This window comes from Choloepus didactylus, chromosome 4, assembly GCF_015220235.1.
Source record: "Choloepus didactylus isolate mChoDid1 chromosome 4, mChoDid1.pri, whole genome shotgun sequence".
Classification (NCBI taxonomy): Eukaryota; Metazoa; Chordata; class Mammalia; order Pilosa; family Megalonychidae; genus Choloepus; species Choloepus didactylus.
This window is the reverse complement of record NC_051310.1, coordinates 88200288-88218328: the sequence shown is the minus strand read 5'-3', so window position 1 is coordinate 88218328 and position 18041 is coordinate 88200288. Positions and strand designations below refer to the sequence as shown.

The window sequence follows — 18041 nt, the reverse complement described above, 5'->3', positions numbered from 1 at the left end:
TAGCCCAGGGAGATTGAAGTCCACTGGAAATGTGGCCTGCCTGTACATGACCATGTTGTGTTCTGTAAACCTCCAGGTACATTTGACAGCAGGGGAGATTCCATTTTAACTGTGCTTGCTTTTATTTCCAACGGGGGGAGAAACACAAAAATCACAAAGCAAAAAGCTTGCCCCTTTCTTTCCTCTGGCCTAGCTCAAAATGTATTTGTGCTAGTTTCATTCCTCAAGCTTTGAGCCATCGATTACTTGGACACCCTGTGTTGTTGCTGAAGGGCCTTCCCAAACTGGTCCCAGCTTCCTTTCCCGTGTGTCTCCAGACAGTCTCCCAAAGTCCCCCTGCGTTCCAGCCGGACTCACTGGCTCCCATGTAGAGCTCATCATTAGACAATCTGACCTTACCCAGGTCTATTAAGGTTCACTATATAATTCCCACAGACTTAGAGTTCACTTAGGGCATATGTGTTCTAAGTGAGCATACAGAGATGTCTCCAGTTGTCACTTAGAGTAAATGCTGTTTGTTGGCTCTACTTGATTATAAGGTAAAATGGAATTGTAAGGGAATGCTCTGATAAAGAAGAGGGGAATCCAGGATCCCAAGGGCTGGGGGCTCTGAGCTGGGGAGGCAGACTCTCCCAGAGGTAGACACAGACTGCTATGTACACTTAGCTTTTCTCCAAGCTGGCATTGCTTTCCAAGAGATTCCCACCTGGAAGTCGAAGATGGCGTATGGGTGTGGAGGAGGCAGCCTGGGATGAGAAGACAGTTTGAATCCTGACTCTCTAACTTACTGGCTGTTTGACCTTGGCAAGTGACAACCTCTTTGAGCCTTAGTTTTCTGGTCATGGAATAAAAAAATAAGATTATCTATTTCCTAGTGTTGTGAAGGTGAAATGAGATGAAAAATTTAAAGTTCTCAGTTAAGAAAATGTTACTTTCACTCCATCTTGAAGGCAGCATTTTCTGTCTGGGTGGTGTTTGCCAAACTTCTATCATTCACCATGATTGTCAGATTTTTACCATATCCCTGGCAAAGATTATACACCACCTATATGTACTCCTACTTTAAAAAAAAATTTTAAAAAGCTAACTAACTTTTGTTAACTGAACACATTTATTTAGGACAGAAACTGTACCATTCCTGTAAACATAGATAACTATAAAAATAAACACGATGATAACAATACAATGTTTTTCATGTTTACCAGATACCCTTTGCTGATGTAGACACTGAATCTGAAGCTTGCTTTCACTTGCTAACCAAGGGGCAGGTAACAAGATGATAAGTAGGGCTTAGAGCTGTGCTGGTCCCAAAAGGAGACTGTCTTTGACAATCAAAGGGGGATTGAAAGAACACTGGAAATGGATTAACTTTTTCTCTATGTGATTTAAACGTGTCCGAGCACCTCCTGAAATCATATCAGGTACCAAGAAAGAAAACACCCTCCACTTTGGGAGATGCTGGCCTTGGGGATCCGTCATTTGGGAGCAAAACCTCAGCCAGTGACTGCAGGAAGGTGGGCTGGGCCTGGGTCTCCAGAGGCAGGAACTGACAAGAACTAGTGGGGAGGGGGTGGTCAGGGTCCTAGGCCACTGGGTGGGGACTCAGCTGGAGTTGGGGGAAGCAAAAAATCCATAAAGATTCACCAGGGAAGGCTGCAGCTCTGCTGCTTGTGGGGGTGAGGGGACTCTAAGTATTGTCCTTTCTGTTCTGATATGCATTGCTGCAGAAAGGTTTCTCTCTATGTGTCTATATTTATATAATAATAGACATTTTATTGTGCTCTTTCTTATGGTAGGCAACGGAACCAAGTTTTTGGAAAATGTTAGCTCTTATAACCACTTGGTGAATAGGAACCCATATTCCTCTCATTTCACACTTGAAGAAACTAAAGCTTAGAGGTTGCACAACTTGCTCATGTTCACAGAGCTTGTAAGTGGCAGAGCTAATATCTGCAAATGCAGAGAATGGGCAAGAATTTTCTTTACAACACTCACTCCAAGGCAAGAAATATGATTATTTTTCTTAAATCAAATTAAATTAGTATTGGCAAGATGCCCATTTTCGGTCTTTGTTGGGGCTGCTTCCCCCTTCCATTGGGCCACCATGCTCCCCCAAACTGGGCTTGGTTCATGGCTGTGACCACATTGGTTTGTGTCCTTTCTGCTACTCGGTGCTGTCTTCAGGAACAAGTGCTTTGCATTTGCTGGGCAGTTCTGTTTTGGATGAACTATGGAGATGCCACTCAGCGATTCTTGATTCTGTGCATAGGTTGTCCTGTGGTCTGGGGCCTTTTGGCTGACCCCAGGGCTGTAGGAAGAGTAGCCTGCACAGGCACCTCCCAGCCATCACTCAGCCAGAGTGCTGCTTGCAAGAGGGCCAGTGTGCCAGCTCCTCCCAGAGGTAGGCATCTTCTATACAAGTCAAAGCCCAGCCCCTGCATCCTTTTCCCTTCTAGTTTAGCTCCAAGAAAGGGCCTAACCATCTGAAGACTTGGATGTGGGCTTCTTTGGACTTGCCCTTGAATTACAAGGCAACTATTAACTGCTTCCTGGGATAAGAGCTTAGACCAGATGTTCTTGACTCTGAGTGAGCACAAGAATTACCCAGGGAGCTTGTTGATAAAGCAGATTTCTGTTCCTCTTCTGTCTCAGTAGGTTTGGAATGGAATCCAGGGCTCTGCATTTAACCAGCACCAGGTGATTCCCTTACAGGTGATTTGAGGAACTCACTGTGAAAAACAGTGACCTGGCTTTAGGACAGAGGAACAGGGAGGGAGAAAATTAGCTTTTTGGGGAATACTAAGCAAACATTAACATCTTTATGGAGTATCCTACCATCTATATTTGCATAATATAAATACATATTTACAATTTATAATATTATGGATACTGTTGGTATACTGATACAAATACATGATTTACCCAGCATTTTTTCAAATGCTATAATAGTGTGATCATTTACTTTTTTTCTTAATAAGTCCTTCAAAAGCATAATTTTTGTATCACATTAACATTTATGTATGAGTATGCTAAATTTTACCCCAATCCCTCTTGTTTAACATATGGGCTGTTTCCAAGTGTTTGATGTTATAAATAATGCTTTGATTAATATGCTTCTCCATAAATTATTGTCCTGCTTTTTATATTTTAAAATTAAGAACAGTTTTGAAAATTCAAATTAAGGTTGGTACATTTTTGGTATTATTTCGAGTCTTTTTATTTTTTTTCAAATGTCTTTTTCTTTAACAAAAAAATCACACGCTTTGGTTCTTGTTTAATAGTCAGTTGTTTCTCACACTTGGGAACTAGCTTCCTCTTTTAGCACGATGGAAAATAGATGGGAGATAGAGCTAAGAGGAGAGAAGTACATTTAATGTAATAATAATTGACAAACACTGGTCAAGTGGGGCAAGGACAGTGCTCCTTAGAAGCCTCAGTGAACACCGTCTCCCAATACCAGCCAGAGAAATCCTGGTATTTTCAGCCCATGGGCTGATGTAACCTACCCCTGAGACATCAGACTGTATTTTGGGAAGCATCACAGGTGGTTATAACATATTTTATAGTCAGGAAGTTGACAAAAAATAACTCAAGCAGTCCTGAGAATAAGAACAGTGCACCCATAGCAATCTCAGCTGGGAACTTGGTGTTAATAGAGGCCAGGAGGAAAGCAGAGAGCAAATGGTTCTAGGAGTTGGCATAGCTCTTCCTGAATGGGTTGGTCAGGCCTCGGGTGATCTGGTCTTTTTTTAAAGCACCACATTAAATCAGTCAGTCTATTTACAGCAAGGGCAGAGACTCTCTGGCCCATGAGCTGTTTTTTGCTTGCTTTCAGCCAGATTTTGAATAACTATTATCTGCCTTCATTGAGCAAACATCTCCAAGGACCTTCTGTGTTCAGGACTCTGTGTTTGGTGCTAGAGATTCAAAAATAAGCAAAATTCATTGCTTCATTTATCATGGCATTGCTCACACTCTTCTGGCAGAAAGAAACAAAGAAACATAAGTAATTGCAATAGAATGTGATAGAAAAGATCTGTGCATAAGCATGGGACTTCTTGGAATAATTCTAAATGTTTAAGAATAAAGAACAATCACATTGCCAAAAAATGGTTAATCAGTTTTGTAAATGTTGGCTCCCAACTCAAAATAGTCACCATCCTAGATGTTAAAATAATGATTATGTTGTTATAGAGCACTTAGATGGTAAGCATTTTCACAGATAGAGAAGAAAAATATTGAGTCAGAGAGCTTAAAAGAGCCTAGAAATCATTCAGCCTAGTCCTTCATTTGAGAGGCGAGGAATTGAGTTCTCTAGAGGGCCTGAGAAGGGTTTCATCCAAAGTCTCGTGTGACTGGATGACAGGGATGGCACTATAATTCAGATCCTCTGTCTTTTGGTGCAGTGGTTTTTCTCTTACAGAACTGATAATAGTTTGTACTGGGTCCCCCTGGCTTCTCTTAGTACCTGTTGTCATGACCTCCCAGGTTAGGGTGGGAACTGAGGTTAGAAGTGTCTACAAAGATGCCTGCACATTTGGACATCTCATTATTACCCTTCTGAGTTTGTCGACTCTCCTCTCTCTCGTTCATGTAAAATAGATTTATAATAAGGTCCTCAAATGACATTTCACAGGCTTTAATCATAAACACACCCCAAGCCGCCTTAAACTCCTGCCAAATAGTTTCAGGAATCTCTCTCATGTATCAGTGCACTAGTCCTTCTAAGGAGAAGGTATCTGCCATTTTCTTCTTCTCCAGCCATGACTCAGTGGGGAGGGTCTCCCCTCACAGCCAATTGCAACTGAAGCCACAGCTGCTACTGTCTCCTGCCAAGGGGGCCAAGGAGTATGGTTTGCTTTCCAGGGGTGGGTGCTGAGGATGCTGATGTCTTGCTAAGGGGACCTCTTCTGTAATTGCTCACATTAAAGTTTCTGCACTCTGGGTTCTCGATATCCCAAGATTTGGCTGAATCTGGTGAAAAATCTCAGCATTATCCCTCCCACTGTGCTTTGACCTGGCTCATGTTCCTTGATGCTCTCTTCCAAAAGGACGCTCTTCGTCCCTCATATGAATAGACATGAGGATGCTTGCCCAGCAGGTTTCAAGACATGTCAAAGTTCTAGAATCTATAAAGCTTAGGCTCTAGGCACAAAATCAGCATTTAAGTATTTAAAAGAGTCTATATTCCGTGGACATTAACAAAAGTTCCAAGGAAAAAGTGGCCCATGATCATGGGAAACACTGATTTCAGCAAATTAAGTTTGTGTGTATTTTAAAGAGCAGCTTTATTGAGGTAAATTTATATACCATAAAGTAAGTGTACAATTCAATGATTTGTAATAAATTTATAGAGTTGGGCAACCATTATCACAATCCAGTTTTAGAACATTGCCATCACTTCCAAAAATTCCATTAAGTTCATTTATAGTCAATTCCTACTCCCACTCCTGGCCCCAGACAACCACTGATTGATTTCTTTCTATTTAAATAATTGATTTACTTATTTTTAATTGTGGCAAAATATACTTAACATAAAAATCATTTTAACCATTTGGAATAGAAAATTCTTTGATATTAAGTGCACTGACAATTCTGTGTAACTTTAAATACCATTTATCTATTTCCAGACTATTTTTATCATCCTAAACCAAAACTCATACTCATTTAGCAATAATTCCCATTTCCCTCTCCCCCACCCCCTTTAACCACTATTTTGCTTTTTGTCTCTATGAATTTACTATGCTAAGTATTTCACATAGGAGAAATCATACACTATTTGTCCTTTGGTATCTGGCTTATTTCATTCAACATGATGTTTTTGAACTTTTGATTTCTGCCTTATGTATGCCCAGTGTTTTCTTTACAGCCTCTATCTCTTTTGCGATATCTTCTCTAAACTTTTTGAATTGATTTAGCATTGGTTGTTTAAATTCCTGTATCTCAGTTGAAGTGTACGTTTGTTCCTTTGGCTGGGCCATAACTTTGTTTTTCTTAGTGTAGATTGTAATTTTCTGTTGTCTAGGCATGGTTTCCCTGGTTACCCCAATCAGGTTTTCCCAGACCAGAACAGGCTCAGGTTGCAGAGGGAAAAAACGTTCAGTATCTGGTTTCCCTGAGGGTGTGTCTTAGAAAATTGGTTCCTGTGATGCCTTAGGTCACTGTGCTTTTCTGCCCAGCAGGTGTCTCCTGTTAGCCTATAACTCTTGACTGGTGTGAGGAGGTATGGCTGTGTTCCCCCAGGCTCTGGGGTCTGGTTCTGAATGGAAAGGGCCCCACCCCTTTCCTCTTAGAGAAGACAGACCCCCTAGGGGGAGGTTATTAGCATTTCAATGGTCTCTCTCTCTCTGCTTGTGCTATCCCCACCCTTCTCTGAGTCACAGTCCTGGAAACTGAAAATGACTGGGGCTTTCTCCACTGAGCCAAAAAAGAAACAGATAGTCTCCTTCAGACCTAGTCCAAGGTGACCCTCCAGCTCTCCAAGGTCAGTTGTCACCCAAAGCCTCCGTCTGTTTTTTGGGGTTTCGTACCTGTAGTGAGCAGTTCCCACTCACTACTTAAAATCCCAGTTGGAGCTCAGCTGAGCTATATTCGCTTGCTGGGAGAGAGCTTCTCTCTGGCACCACGAGGCTTTGCAGCTCGGGCTATGGGGGAGGGGGCCTCACGACTTGGATCCGCAGGTTTTACTTACAGATTTTATGCTGTGTTCTCAGGCATTCCTCCCAATTCAGGTTGGTGTATGATGAGTGGACGGTCTTGTTTGTCCCTCTGCAGTTATTCTGGATTATTTACTAGTTGTTTCTGGTTTTTTTTAGTTGTTCCAGGGGGACTACTTAGCTTCTACTCCTCTCTATGCCGCCATCTTCCCCGTCTCTCAACATAATGTTTTTGAGGTTCATCCATGTTGTAGCATGGACCAGCACTTCACTTCTTTTTTGGCTGAATAATATTGTAATAATATTTAAGGATATACCACATTTTGTTTATCCATTCATCTGTTGTTGGACACTTGGGTTGCTTCAACCTTTTGGCTACTGTGAATAAAGCTGCAATAAACATTGGTGTACAAATATTTGTCTGAGTCCCTGCTTTCAATTCTTTAGGGTATATTCCTAATAGTGGGATTTGCTGGGTCATATGGTAATTCTATGCTTAACTTTCTAAGAAACCACCAAACTGTTTTCTACAGTGGCTGCTCCATTTTACCTTCTCACCAATGATATACTAGGGCTCCTATTTCTCTGCATCCTCATTAACACTTGATATTTTCATTTTTTTAAAAACAATAGCTATCCTAGTGGGTATCTCATTATAGGTTTAATTTGCATTTCTCTAACGGCTGATGATGTTGAACATGTTTTCATATACTTATTGCCCAATTGAATAGTCAAATCCTTTGCCCATTTTTTAAATTGTGTTGTTTGCCTTTTTGTTGTTGAGTTGTACGAGTTCTTTATATATCCAGGATATTAAACCCTTATCAGATATATGGTTTTCACATATGCTCTCCCATTCTGTAGGATGTCTTTTCACTTTCTTGATAATGTCCTTTGATGCATGCAGGTTTTTAATTTTGATGAAGTTCATTTTATCTATTCTTCTCTTTTGTTGCTTGTGCTTTTGATGTGAAATCTAAAAATCCATTGTCATTACTCCATTAGTGCCTTTTTGGAATTTAGTTGCTTTTTTTGGTAGTGTACCATATTGATTCCCTTCTTCTTTCCTTTTCTCTATAATTTAGAGTCATTTGCTTAGTGGTGATTTTCTTACCTTTGTAATTACAATGAGCATCTTAAGCTAATAACAACCTAGTTCTACTAGTACCAATCTGGTTTCTGTAGTATACAAACTCTCTATTCCTATATATCTCCTTACCTCCCCCTTTAAATTATTATTGTCTCAGATTACATTTTGATACATTGTATACCCATTAACAAAGATTTAAAATGTTACCTTACACACTTTGCAGGTAAGTCATATTTGGAGAAGGCAGTTACAAACCAAAGGTACAATAATTCAGGATTTTATATTTACTTATGTAGTACCTTTACCATTGTTCTTTATTTCTTCTTATTGCTTCAAGTTATTGTCCAGTGTCCTTTTATTTCAACCTGAAGGACACTGTTCTAGTTTGCTAATGCTGCAGAATGCAAAACACCAGAGATGGACTGGCTTTTATAAAAAGGGGGTTTATTTGGCTACACAGTTACAGTCTTCAGGCCATAAAGTGTCCAGGGTAACACATCAGTAATCAGTTACCTTCACTGGAGGATGGCCAATGGTGTCCTGAAAACCTCTGTTAGCTGGGAAGGCACGTGGCTGGCGTCTGCTTCAAGTTCTGGTTTCAAAATGGCTTTCTCCCAGGACATTCCTCTCTAGCAAGCTTGCTCCTCTGCAAAATGTCACTCACAGCTGCACTGAGTTCCTTCTCTTTGAGTCAGCTCATTTATATGGCTCCACTGATCAAGTCCCACCCTGAATGGGTGGGGCTATGCCTCCATGGAAATATCTCATCAGAGTCATCACCCACAGCTGGGTGGGGCACATTCCAAGCAAATCTAATCAGCACCAAAACGTCTGCCCCACAAGACTACATCAAAGATAATGGCGTTTGGGGGACGCAATACATTCAAACTGGCACAGACACCCTTTAGTATTTCTTGTAGGACAGGTCTTCTGGTAAGGAATGCTTTCAGCTTTTGTTTAACTGCAAATGTCTTAATTTCTCCTTTATTTTTGAAAGATAATTTTGCCAGATATAGAAATCTTGGCTGGCAATTTTTTTCTTTAAGGACTTTAAATATGTCATCCCACTGTCTTTACGCCTTGATGGTTTCTGATGAGAAGTCTGCTGTTAATCTTATTGGGATCCCTTGTATGTGTCAAGTTGCTCTCTCTTGCTGCTGTCAAAATCCTGGAGTTTGACAGAGGCAAGAGAGAAGCAAGAATGTATCTTAGTGTAGATCTTATAAAGTCTATCCTGCCTGGAGTTCATTGAGCTTCCTTGGTGTGTATATTCATGTCTTTCATTAGATTTGGGGAGTTTTCAGTTATTAGTTCTTCAAATACTTTTTCTGTCCCCTTTTTCTCTCTTGTCCTTCTGGGACTCCAGTGATGTGAATGTTGTTACTTGATGGTGTCCTATAGGTCCCTAAGGCTCTGTTCATTTTCCTTCATTATTTTTTTCTGTTCTTGACACTGGATAATTTCAGGTATCTTGTCTTTGAGTTCACTGATTCTTCTGCCTGCTCAAATTTGCTGTTGAATCTGTCTAATGGTTTTTTATTTCAATTAACTGTACTTTGCAGTTCCAAAATTTCTGTTTGGTTCCTTTTTATGATTTATGTCTCTATTTTTTTCAGACAATTTCCCCTAATTACCTTTGGTTTTTGTATATGTATTCCTTTAGCTCATTGAACCTATTTGAGTCAGTTTATTTAAAGTCTTTGACTAATAGTTCCAGTGTATGAGTTCCTTGGTAATGGTTTCTGGCATATTCTTTTTTTTCCTGTGACTGGATCATACTTTCGTGTTTCTTTTTGTGTTTTATAATGTTTTGTTGAGAACTGGACATTCTGAGTATTATGTTGTTATAACTCTGGAAATCTATTCTCCCACCTTCTTTGGGATTGCTAGTTTTGTTGTTGTTGTTGAGGGCTGGGGGCATCAATTTGTGACTTTTGCAAACTATTTTTATTTGCAATTGAGGAATGTAAAGACAAAAGAGGGGAAAAAGTAGGAATTGCCTTTTAAGACTCCTCTGCTGCCTTTGCCTGAGGGGGCAGGAGGAGTTGGATTGGTATCTACCCTCAGAGGTGGCCGCTTAATGATCTAAAGTAGCTAATTCAAAGCAGTGATCAGTGATAAAACACACCTCCCTGCAGTTTTGAGGACTAGGTCCTTAGAGCCCTCCCTGGCACCAACTAGCTGCACCAGGAGCCTGGGCTGCAGTCCCCACTGCTGCCTGCCACACATTTGGGGGCTGGGGGTGGGGCAGTGCTGATAGCTGCTGCACAGAGGGTGAAATTCACTGATAATTACCACAATTTATTAGCCTTTTCCTCAAGCTCTTTCCTGGATGCTGCACAGTGTCCCACTAGCCTACAGAGTTTCAAAATAGTTGATTCAGACAGTTCCTGCCAGTTCAACGGTTGTTTTGGTTAACAGACTGACACTTGGAACTTCCTACTCTGCCATTTCCCCACAATCCTCCCCCCACTGATTACTTTCTGTCTCCATAAAGCTGTTTTTACTGGATGTTTCATATAGATGAAATCATATAATATGTGCCTTTTACATCTGGCTTCTTCCTTTGGCATAATGTTTTTGAGGTTCACCTACATTGTAATTTGTATCAGTAGTGTGTTCCTTTTTTATTGCTAATTAGTATTCCATTGTTTGGATATACCACATTTTTGTTTATCCATTCATCAGTTGATGGACATTTGTATTGTTTCCAGTTTGGGGCTATTATATATAATGTTGCTATGAACATTTACATCCAAGTCTTTGTGTAGGCATGTGTGTTTATTTCTCTTGGGTAGATTCTTAGGGTCATTCTTGGGTCATTTGTTAAGCATATGTTTAACATTTTAACAAACTGCCAACTGTTTTCCAAAGTGACTGCATTGTTTACAATCCCACCAGCCATGTATGAGTGTTCCAGTTTCATCACATCCTTGCCAACACTTGCTATTGTCTATTGATTATAATTATTATGTTGGGTGTGTAGTGGTGTTATTGTGCTGTTAAATAGGTTTTTATTCAGATCTCACTGCTTTTAATATATCCATGTGCATTTTGAATCCCTCAAAGAGAGTAGTGGGTAGAGTAGCAATGTTTCCCAAACTTATTTGCCCTTGGAATTCTTTTTTCCCTTTATTCTTTTTTCCCATATTAAAGACCATTATTCTACAGAGCACATTTTGGAAAGCATTATATCATTTGATTATAATATTGTTTTTAGTTTTGTTCTCTGTGAGATTTAATCATTCAACAAGTATTTACTGCACAACAATTTTGTATCATGTAGCACAGACTTAGAGGTTAATAGAATACAAAAGATAAAGGAGGATGCCTAAGAGATTAGCACTGGTTTATTTTTTGAGAGGCAGTAGTTTTTATGAGAGTCTGAATGTCTGTTTTTCTGTGTACTTGTTCCCCAGCCCAGCCCAGATGGTCCCCAAATCTCAGGGGAACTAGGCTATGCTCAAGCCAAGATCCTGTCTAGATTTTAGTTGTCAGTCCTCGGTCAGCTAATAATTATAATGACAACAACAATATTAACAATAAATTCAAGTTTACATTGATCACATCTATGCCAAGCAGTGTGTTAAGCACTTTTCATGTACTATATCACTGAATCCACAAATACCCCGTGACATAGGTGCTATTATTATAATCATTTTACAGACAAAGAAACTGAGGCACAAAGTGGTTAGTAGCTTGCATACACACAAGTAGTAGGAAATGGCAGGCAGGATTGGAACCCTGAAAGAGAAACTTGGCATCTCTTAATGAACTAGAGAATAAAAAAGCACTCAGCAGCAATTCCCCTTTGCTCCACTGCCCGTGACATTCACAGTGGTTCATTTAACTGGATTGCGTGAGAGGAGTTAGTTTGGATGAAGATCTGCTTCTTTCTGCCATGCAAGTTTCAAGACCTTTGCCTTGAGTGGTATTTCCCACATTTCTTTTTGAAATTGCAAATCTATCATTTCTGGTTCATGACATTTTTTGCAAAGCCCCCAGGATGGAAATCACATACCAGGTCTCACGCAATTGGCATTCTTTCTCCTTTTTTATGGCACTCTGCAAACTCCTGGGCTGTTCATAAGTGATTTATAGTCCTCCTGTGGTGCCTAAATGGATGTAATCAAAACAGATTTAGAATATTAATTTGACATGGTACAGGCCAGCATATGGTCTAATATAAATTTATGTACTGGGGACAGCGGAAAATCTGAAAGGGTAAAGTGAGATTCAGTTTTTAAATAAATGCTTCTTGCTGGTTCCTATGGCACTAGTTCTTAAAGCTTAGTCACCGGGATTATTCGCTGTATTTGTTGGCTGTGCATATTCCTAGACCCCCACCCCTACTTGCAGGTTCAGAATCTGCAGAGGTGGGTCCTGGGGTTTGCCTTTCTAATGTGACCTCCGAGTGGGTCTGGCACACCCTGCAGTTTGAGAACCCTGGTCTCTGGCATCCCCACCAAAAGAAAATGCACTGTACTGAGTCAAATTAGTCCTGCAGCTGGAGTCTGTACGGGACTAAGAAGGAGGAAAGCCAGCAGGCAGGTGTGGGGCAGAGGGCCCAGGGTCGTGCTCCGAGGAGGGAAAGGTGTCCAGCAGCCATGGCGAGGGCAGGGTGCCCAGGTGGTGGTGGGGCCGCAGCTGCTGAGATTGGTGAAAGGACCGTGCAGGTTTCAGTGGTGACGGAGAGACTGACAGCATGTGTGTTTGTCTCCTCGGCAGCTGGGTTGAGATGGGGAGTGGGGAGTGTGAAGAGACCTGAGCAGCCATCCATGTCAGAGGATCTGGCAGCTGGGGAAATGGAGAGGGGGGTAGGGGGAGTAGAAGGGGCTGGGGCAGGTCTCTACCGCTGGGGTTGGGGGGTTGCTCAGTTCATTATTGGACCTCTTAGCCCCATGGGAAACTCGGTGGAAAACCCATTCCTGGGCCTGAAGGCAGCCCTTCTGCAGGTGCGGAGAAGCTGTCTTTCTAAAGCTCCCCAGGTGGTCTGACATGACAGCTGGGAAAGAGCTGGCTTTGGGATCAGCGGGCCTGGGGTTAGTCCTAGCTATGGGAGTTCAATCATGTTTGTGACTAAACCCATCTGAGCTACAGCTTCTTTCTCTGTAAAATGAACTTTCACATGCTTTTCTTTTTTCTCTTCTGGACTGTTGTGAGAATTAGGGATAAGGAATGTGACACACTCAGCCCAGTTTCTGTTGCACTCCGGGCATTATTAAATGGTGGTTCTGATCCTATGAGAACCGAGATTCTAGGAGGATGTCGGGGTGTCAGCCAGCTGCAGAGGTGTCAGCGGAGAATCCGGTGATTGGAGTTGGAATAGAGGGAAGGGTCTTGGCTTTAGACAACACTGGACTCCAGAAGAAAAAAAAGCAACAATAATGTTCATGCTTAAGTAGTGTTTATCATGCAAATCAGGCATTGTTCTAAGCACTTTACACACAACTTTATGATTTAAGTACTATTGTAACCTCCATTTTGCAGATGAGAAAATTAGGCTCAGAAAGATTTGTGAATAGTCACACAGCTTCTGGGGGCGGAATTGACCCCCTGTTCATTCCTTTAGCATTGCCTGGAGGTTTGTACCAAGCACAAGGTCAGAGTCTTCGAGCCACAATGCTGAGTGTTGAAAGCAAACTGGGCCCAGGAAAAATGGTCCCAGATTTTTCTTTACCATTAATTTTTAGGTATAAAATTGTATGCCTGTTTCATAACAAACATAGAAAAGCCAGCAATTTCATAACAGAACCTGAGCTATAATAAATCTCCACTGTTGCCAAGGGATTAATAAATCCTAACAAAATCCATAACACAAAATCCTCTGGTACTGAAAATCCTTGACCCTTTTATACTTCATTCTCGTGCAAGATTTGACCCCTTTCATGGGTATAATCAAAGCTTTTGACCACTTTCTCCCTTTCTCCTCCAGTTCCCTTGACTTAATCCTCATTCATGTGACATGAATCTAAATGTTTAATCAAGATTTCCTCCACTGACGCATGAAGCATGAGCATTAATAAATTTATATTTTATAATTATGAGAATATATTGTCAGAATTCCAGCATTTTGTAACACTTTTCTCTTTTGCTTCTCTGTTCTCTCAGGGCATGACCTTCAGTAGCAGAAAAACTCAGGCCAGCAATCAAGCTGCCCAGTCCTGCTCGCACCTTGTCAAAGAAAACAGCTGGACCCATTTCTAATCAACACCTCCTGACACAATACCTCTTGGTCACCAGAGGAGACCAGACTGGAGTTTGAAACTCTCTAAAGACTTCCAATAGATACTGAATGCAAAAGGATATTTAGGTGGCCTTTGCAAAAATCTAGTCTGTTTGAGAGACACCTAAGAATTCACATGAACGTATTCCATATTTAAGCTTCTGCACATATCATGGATGATGGTTATCGAAAGAGCCCAAACCTCTACCACGGTGCGAGGGATATAGCTCGAGAGGTGACCAGACAGTCCCGGAACCAAGGAATGGATGACTACAAGTATCAGGACAACTATGGGGTCTACGCCCCCAGTGATGGCTATTACCGTGGCAATGAGTCCAACCCAGAGGAGGATGCACAGAGTGACGTCACAGAAGGCCACGATGAGGAAGACGAGATCTATGAGGGCGAGTACCAGGGCATCCCTCACCCAGACGATGTCAAGACCAAGCAGACCAAAATGGCGCCCTCCAGGGCAGACGGTCTCCGGGGCCAGGCGGACCTAATGGCTGAGAGGATGGAGGACGAGGAGCAGTTGGCCCACCAGTATGAGACCATCATTGATGAGTGTGGCCACGGGCGCTTCCAGTGGACTCTCTTTTTTGTCTTGGGCTTGGCCCTGATGGCCGATGGGGTGGAGGTGTTTGTGGTGGCCTTCGCCCTGCCCAGCGCAGAGAAGGACATGTGTCTGTCCAGTTCCAAGAAAGGAATGCTGGGTAAGTGGAAATTTCCAAAGATGATTCTCTTCAGGGCATTACAAACCTCAAGAGAGAGGAGAAATAAAATGCATATAGTGCCTGCCATAGTTAGACACCTTAAATATATCACACTGCCCCTGCAGAGTTATTTTATACTCATTTTTCAGTTAAGGAATTTTTATCTCAGAGAAATTAATTGACTTAAGTTTACACTTGTAAATAGTGAAGCTTGGATTCCTACCCAGGAATGTCTCTTTGTTTTCTGTATCTTGGTGCCTTCTTGGGAGTCAGGTTTCTTTATTCTTCCTTTTGTTAAACCGTCTTCCATGTCCAATAATATTGAGGTTTTGTGAGCGGCAGGCCAGAGGTCTCTTCCACTCGGTGCTCCCCTGTGTCTCCTTCCAGAATCCAATGGTGTCTGCTCCTGGTTTCTGTGTACGTTAGTGGGCTGACTGCCATGTGCCTGGGGAATGAATGATGGGCTGGAGCTCTCCAGTGGAGCCCCTGCAGGCTGCTGGGAACCATGCTGTGAAGCACAGATGGATTCCTTGGGGTGAAGGACCAACTTTGCAAATGGATTATAGGACTAGCACCATCAGAGCCAAGCATCAAATAGGACTTGAGGATTTTGTGATGTTAGAGAGAGGACAGGCATAGACAGTGTGGTATAGAAGAGATTCATCATATTATAGACAAGGGTTCATCCTGGTCACTAAATGTTGTGCAAAATATATTCACTTTTAAATTCAGAGAGTTTGTGCCATCGATTGGTCAGCAAACATGCAGTTGTTGCAAACTTACTCTCAGTCAGGTTCTGATTCAAGACCAAGACATACTTCTGGCCCTCAAGTGCCAAAATCTGGCTAGCAACTTAGTTCACTCATTTAATGAATATTTATTACTTGTCTACCTTGTGCTAGTCACTGTGCCTAGGCTGTGGGGAAATAGTTGTGGACTAGACAAATGCAGTCCCTGCCACTCAAAGAGCTTACATATAGCAGAACAAGCAGGAATTAAACACATAAAAACAGAATCATTTAATTACCATAGTGATAAGCACAATGAAATACCTTGCACAATTCTGGCCCCTAATGCTGGTATTACAGCAGGGGTTGGTGAACTTTTTCTGTAGAGGTCCAGATAATAAATATTTTGAGCATTGTGAGCCCTTGTTATAGTTTGTTAATGCTGCGGAATGCAAAACACAGGAGATGGATTGGCTTTTATAAAAAGGGGGTTTATTTGGCTACACAGTTACAGTCTTAAGGCCATAAAGTGTCCAAGGTAACACATCAGTAATCGGGTACCTTCACTGGAGGATGGCCAATGGCGTCCAGAAAACCTCTGTTAGCTGGGAAGGCATGTGGCTGGTGTCTGCTCCAAAGTTCTGGTTTCAAAATGGCTTTCTCCCAGGACATTCCTCTCTAGCAAGCTTGCCCCTCTTCAAAACGTTACTCACAGCTGCACTGAGTTCCCTCTCTTTGAGTCAGCTCATTTATATGGCTCCACTGATCAAGTCCCACCCTGGATGGGTGGGACCATGCCTCCATGGGAATATCTCAGAGTCATCACCCACAGCTGGGTGGGGCACATTCCAAGCAAATCTAATCAGCACCAAAACGTCTGCCCCACAAGACTACATCAAAGATAATGGCGTTTGGGGGACACAATACATTCAAACTGGCACAGCCCTGATGATCTGTTACAACCACTGAACTCTGGCTGTGGTGCAAAAGCAGGCAATATGCAGTGAATAGGCATGGTTGCATTCCAATAATATTTACAAAACCAGGCAGTGGGCTGGATTTGACCTGCAGGCTGTAGTGTGCCAGACCCTGATTTATGGCCACCATAAATTCTTTCTGAATAAGATTGTGATATAAAATAAAGAAAATGGCTTCATAAAGAATTATCCCTGGGGGCTTTAAAAAATTGTTTTCAGCCATTGGAGCTTAACTAAAGGTTCATATGAAATGACCAGAACTGTGCCACATGTGACCATCAGGCAACCAAGAAGAGACAGAGTATATCTATGAACAGAAGAAATGATTTGGGAAAGCAAGGATATCACCCAGAGTTGTTAAAGCCAACTGCATTTTAGTACAGTTAAATATATATATATAAAATGTATATATATTTAAAACAATTCTGCTAGCTGTATTTAAGTCTGAATCATAGGCTTTTTTAAAGGGCAACTCCTCCACCTCCACCCAAGCAAAATAAAACCATCCACACCTCACATGAAAATTTCCCAGACATTAATTTATTTTCTGGTATTCCCAAATGAAATCCTGGGCCCCTGTTAGTCCAACTTGGCAACGTCAGTATTGATTTCATGCCCTGCTGGTTTCCCTGCCGCCCCAATGCCCAGCACCCTAATTAGAAGAGATGCAGGTCAGCTGCAGCTCTGCTGGCTCCCAGGGCAAATGCTAGGGGTCAAGGGATCGTGGCCTTATCTGGAGAGAGCCCACATTTGGGCAATTTTGCTTTCAGTGATTTTGTGAAGAAGATGCTGTGATTCAGCCCAAAAGGGCTGAGCAGGGATGGGCTTCCTGTGCACTTGTGGACTTTTATGGTCCAGAATGAGAATATAAGCAGATCTGGGGAAGTAGATGACACAGGGGTCTCATGCAGGCTGGCACTTCTACACACTGTAGTGCATTCTTGCAGGTAATTTTCATAGTAACCGCAGCGGTTAGATGAGTTTTTACACATAGGAAACGGGCTCAGCAAGCTATATCTAATGTTACACAGCTGGTTAAGTGCCGGAGCTGGGGCTTGAACCCAGGTCTATCTGATTTCTACATCTGTCCTCATTCCACTATATCATACTGGCCATTCTCTGATGCACGGCTGTGGGCAAGAGGTTATGTCCTTGGGATATGCCTTCTATTCACGTTATCAGGCACCCTATAGATTGCTTAGAACACCGTAGGTTGCTTCTAACAGTAGCATGGTGTGATGAAAAATGGTGTGGACCCTGGAGTCTGACTGCAAGGATTTGGCAACTGGCTATGCCATTTATCAGCTAGTGCCCTTGGGCAAGTTATAACTCCACTAATTCTCAGTTTTCTCTGTGGAAAGAGGATAAGAACACATTTGTTGTGAGGACTAATGAGATGATGCAGGTAAAGCAACTGGTATCGGCTGCCTCCTAAGCAACTACTGGTTCTTAGTACTTTGTATTCTTATGACCTTCTCCCTTCTAGTGTTTCTTCCCAGTGAATTAATAGCAGAGACTTTATCCAGCAACAGGGGCTCTGGAGCCAGGCTTCTTGGGTTTGAATCTTTGCTTTGCCAGTTATTAATAGAGTGACCTTTGGAAAATTACCTAACTTCTCTGTGCCTTGGTTTCCTTGTCTGCAAAACAGAGA

At 41.9% G+C, this 18041-nt stretch overlaps 1 protein-coding gene across 3 annotated transcripts in view; it reads left to right on the top strand.

Annotated features, from left to right (window-relative positions):
• Positions 1 to 18041, top strand: part of SV2B (synaptic vesicle glycoprotein 2B) — a 221325-nt gene that overhangs the window by 115450 nt on the left and 87834 nt on the right. For all 3 annotated transcript variants that reach the window (XM_037832971.1, XM_037832969.1, XM_037832970.1), the window contains exon 2: positions 13858 to 14685. In XM_037832971.1, coding sequence (XP_037688899.1) covers positions 14145 to 14685 — 541 coding nt within the window. In that variant the 5' untranslated portion in view covers positions 13858 to 14144. The remainder of the gene's footprint in view (positions 1 to 13857; positions 14686 to 18041) is intronic.